The sequence below is a fragment of the Penaeus chinensis genome, chromosome 18 (assembly GCF_019202785.1).
Source record: "Penaeus chinensis breed Huanghai No. 1 chromosome 18, ASM1920278v2, whole genome shotgun sequence".
Lineage (NCBI taxonomy): Eukaryota > Metazoa > Arthropoda > Malacostraca > Decapoda > Penaeidae > Penaeus > Penaeus chinensis.
In genome coordinates this window covers 29168402-29173401 of record NC_061836.1, presented here as the reverse complement: position 1 = coordinate 29173401, position 5000 = coordinate 29168402, and the positions used below count along the sequence as shown (strand labels likewise).

Below are 5000 nucleotides of genomic sequence, written 5' to 3'. Positions count from 1 at the left end.
CATCATCATCATCATCTCACTATAATTGCTGTGATAATTAACTGAAGAGGAATATGACAATCGCCTTTCAGATGCGCTCAGCCCCGATTTGTCTTTCATGCTTCACCTACTCAGATGTCAAAGTTAATGAGTTCTTTTATGTGATATGCTAATGACATATGGAATTAAATGGCTCCTTGATCTATTAAGGGAACAAAGCAGATGGGGAACAATGTTTTTTTTTCTTTCAAATATAACGAGAGTCATTGTCCATTCAAAAACTACAGCGCACATCCCGAAGGAAAATGAAAAACTTGAATCTCTTCATTCACTCTTATAAAGATTATTCGAATCGCTGTTAACTAGCGAGAGAAGTTTTTCTATTTTTTGTTAAATATAATTCTTCAGATTAAAAATAATAATAAAGTATCCAGACCCCTGATATTATTAGAAAACTTGAAACAAAGAAAAGAGAAAAGAAAAGAGAAAAAAACACAAGGTTTTCGTAGGAGCATCGCGATGGAGAATTGAAGCCCCTAACCATAAGAGAAAAGTCTGTACAAACGCATTCACAAACACACTAAAAGGTTTAAGAGAACGCTCACCTGTAGTACACGCATTGATTTAAATTTAACATATGAATGATGACAGACTTTATACTAGCATGAAGGAATTCGGGAAGGCTTGATATGAAGCGACGACTGGCGCTAACTGAATCCCTTGTTCGTCCTTTTGTATTTTCTTGCTTCGTGAGTTTCCTTTGTAAATAGACACCGCTGGCATATATATATATATATATATATATATATATATATATATATATATATTTGTAATGTGAAGGCACGTGTTCCGATATACAATCTTCTTTCCTCATAAGCTATACCTTTCTAAATAGTTCTCACGGCATGGGATATTGTAAAAGGGTGTTTTTTTTTTGTTTTTGTTTTTATTTATATAACAAGCCGAAAATCTGGCGTGAGAAATCGAAGCGGACATAACAGCATCACTTTTTTAATTATATAAATGACGTAAACCATATCAAATACAGAAGTATTCCTTGACACTCTTCTTTCATATTGTATTTTGAGTTTAGATAAGAAGTAAGATTGCAAGGCATATCTAGAAGTTCAACTTCGGTGATACTGGCAGTAAATGTGGTATAGCCAGGGGTGAAATATATGTATGTATATATATATATATATATACACATATATATACATATATATATATATACACACACACACATACATATATATATATATGCATATATATATGTATATATATACATACACATATATATGTATATATATATATATATATATATATATATATATATATATATATATATACATACTTACACATATATAAATACATGCACACACACACACACACACACACACACACACACACACACACACACATGTAGCTATATCTGTCTATCTACCTATCTATCTGTCTAGCTACCTATCGATCTATCTGTTTATCTATTTATCCATACATATACACCCAACTGTGCATATATATATATATATACACATATACACACACATACATATATAATTTATAAACATGGATAAATAAATAGATAAATAGATAAAACGATAGGTATAGATATATAGATATATAGATCTACATAGACACATATTTACATAGATAGATAAATAGATAAATTGATAGAGAGATAGAAAGATGGATAGATATTCAGAGAAATAGATAGATAGATGGATATGAAGATAGAGACTGAGTATAGAGAATAAAGATAGATGGATGGAGAGGTAGAAATATAAACAAGAAAATTATTATGGTCTAGTAATAATTATGATAATTATTATAGTATTTTCATTGATGATAATGAGACACCAAAGGCGTTAATGATGACAATAATAATAATTAAAACAACATCACCAAGAACTATAACAGTAAAATGCTACTATTATTCACGATAACAAAAACACAAACTTCAAAATTGCTAACATGCCAGATGTTTAGAAGACATTCTGTTAAAACTTCCTTATATAAAAATATGAAAAATTCTGTTGCTTTTCCGCGAATGCCCTTTATCACTGGATTATATATGAGATAATTAATTTTCACAGAATCGGATAAAATTTTTGAAACTGATTTGGTTTTTGTTAATGGTCTCCCTTTCAATCAGTATTTTTTTTTTTTTTATTGCAATTTTGAATTGTGAATTGCACAAAAAACAAAATATCATGGGAAAGAAGATGAAACAGCTAAATCTAAAAATCGAGCGGCTGACGTCACGGAAAAGCAAAACAAAATAAGCTCGTAATGCATACAAACCCAAAGATAGCAAATGCGATCATAAGAGCATCTTATTTTAGCCAGTATAAGGCTTAGCTTAATAACTTCACCGTATATCTAATCAGTTTTTTTTCTTCCCTGCTGTTAATAGTGTCATGAGTCAGTAAGTAAGCGAAGAGGTTGGCGGTCAAGCGTGGCCGGGGGGGAGGGGGGAGGGGGAGGGTGATGCGGGCAAGGAGGAGGGAAAGGGGTAGGGGGGGAGGGTTAAGCGTGTAAGGGGGGTGAGGAGGATAGGAAGAGGGAGGGAGATGGACGAGAGGGAGAAGGAGGGAGGGCAAGGGAGGCGATTGGGGAGGAAGGAGGGAGGTGGGGATGAAGCTGAGGGGGTCGTGGGGGCAGGGAGGTGGAGATGGGAGGGAGGGTGGGGTAGGGGGGGTGATGATCATGATTGACTGAGTGAGACTGATCTTTAACCACGATGTTGATGTAAATAATAATGAGGATTTATATTAAGAATATTATTAATGAAAATGTGATGGGCTTTAGTTAGGGAGACAGTGATGGAGATGATAATGATGCGTGGCGACGTGTTATAACAGTGATAATAGCAAATGAGTAGTCAGTAAATAGAACAAAAATAGTCTGCCTCAAAATCAATCCGTTTTCTTCATCTGCCAGGACATATTGGACAGCGTTCGTGAGACTAAACAGACTAAAAGCGATTTAAATAAGACTTCAAAGAGAGAGAGAAAAAAAAAAGAAAAAAAGAGAGAACGAGAGATAAAAGTAGGAAATAAAGAAAGCGAAGAAAAAGACGGAAAAAAGGACAGGAAGATAAAGAAAACCAGGAGAAGCAAGACACAACATAAAACAAAAATAACCAAAGGAAATGGGAAAGGAAAAAGCATACTCCATTCCTACCACACCTCCTACCCCTTCAAAAAAGAAAAAAAAGAAAAAAAAAACACGAAAGATAGAAGAAAAAGAAAACGAAGTGGTTGGGGGGTAAGGGAAGGGGTAAGGGGGGAGGGGTAAGGGGGGGGGACCAGCTGATTCCCAGATAGATAACTCAACGAAACATCGCCAGTGTGTGAGAGTCATGTCATCTGGCGCTGAGAACCACTATTTATGCACAAGACACAGATGGTGTGGTCTTCATAAGCAGTCATTCACTGAGACACATAAAACGATTCTTCACTTTCATCACCATGATCTTGTGGAGCGTGGCCCTTCTGCTTGTGGCTGGTATGAACGACCTTTTTCTGGAGTTGCTTTGGGTGTAGCAATGGGAGCAAGATTGGGTTGGAATTCCTAAGGGCGAAATGAAGGGAAAGGGAAGGGTTGGGGTCGCGGCGGGAGAATGGATCCTGCTGGTGTTGGGTTGGTGTTGGGGTTATTATTGTTGTTATTACTGTCACTGTCATTAGTGTTATTTTAGTATTATTAGAGATACTGATACTACTACTACTACTAGAGATGGTGTTGAGTTGGTGTTGTGGTTATTATTGTTGTTATTACTGTCACTGTCATTTGTGTAATTAGTATTATTAATGATACTACTACTACTATTACTACTACTACCACTACCACTACTACTATTGCTACTAGTACTGCTACTGCTACTAGAATAATGATGAAAATAATTATAATAATAATGGTAGTAATAGTACTAACACTAGTGCTAATACTAATGATGATAGTAATAATAATAGTAATGATGATGATGATAATAATAATGATAATAATAATAATGAAGTAATAATAATAATAATAATAATAATAATAATAATAATAATAATGGCATCGACGCAACACACTTCAGTAATTAATCCTTCTGATGCAACCTCTTTATCAAGGTTTCCATCAGGAAGACGAAGAATGTCAAATTAGTCACAGTTCTCATGTGATCAGAACTAGGATGAACAAGCCTCTTACACAAAGACTCTGATAAAATCTTTTGTTTTATAACCTTGACTATTTACTTAATACCTACTCCACTTTCCTTGTTCAACCAGTGCCTCAGTATCTATCATTCTTATTAAGTATGTTTCGATATTATTACCCAAGTAGCGTAATCAGTTGGTTTTAATCCATTTCCCTGTTAAGTGGTTCCTCCTCAGCAAGGGTACGTGAAGGAGAAGAAATGATGTATCACGATATTAAGTACATTTCAAGAACGCAGTTTAGTATAGCGATCTCTTGCTTTATGATGTGTAAAGCCTTTCATGATTACAAGAGATACTAGGGAGTTTCATTGGGAGTACATGTTATAAAGGTCGTAACTGTGGAAGTACTAGGAAATAGGGATCTAGACTAAGCGCTTGCTTTACAAGGAAATTGAAAAAAAAAATGTTGGTGTTCTTAAAAGCAAGTACGATAGGAAGAGTAATGCAAGATAATTCTAAATGTGGCCGTCCCCAAGAATTTTCACTGGGATGGAAAGGGTTAAAAGCGTTTTATTTACAAAGTGAGGGCCTTCAAAATTTTACCCACCGTGAAAAGAAAAGTTTTGTATGATTGTGCCTGAAAGCAAAAACATTGGATTGGTCAAAAACAGTGAAATGCAGTATGAATGCGTATATAAGAACCCACATTGTGCCGAAAGAGGACAGAAATTTACCAACAAAGAGTGGTGTACGGAGGGGGACCTTTTTATGTGGGCACCAGCTGACGACTATACCGTAAACATATTCCTAAAAAAAGATGTAGGGTACTTAAGGAAATCTAACCCCTATACACATAAAAGTTTAACTACG

At 35.1% G+C, this 5000-nt stretch overlaps 1 protein-coding gene across 1 annotated transcript in view; it reads left to right on the top strand.

The window, feature by feature from the left end:
* The first annotated feature begins 3351 nt into the window (after positions 1-3351).
* Positions 3352-5000, top strand: part of LOC125034709 (vitelline membrane outer layer protein 1-like) — an 8764-nt gene continuing 7115 nt past the window's right edge. The window contains exon 1 of the mRNA XM_047626627.1: positions 3352-3489. Coding sequence (XP_047482583.1) covers positions 3453-3489 — 37 coding nt within the window. The 5' untranslated portion in view covers positions 3352-3452. The remainder of the gene's footprint in view (positions 3490-5000) is intronic.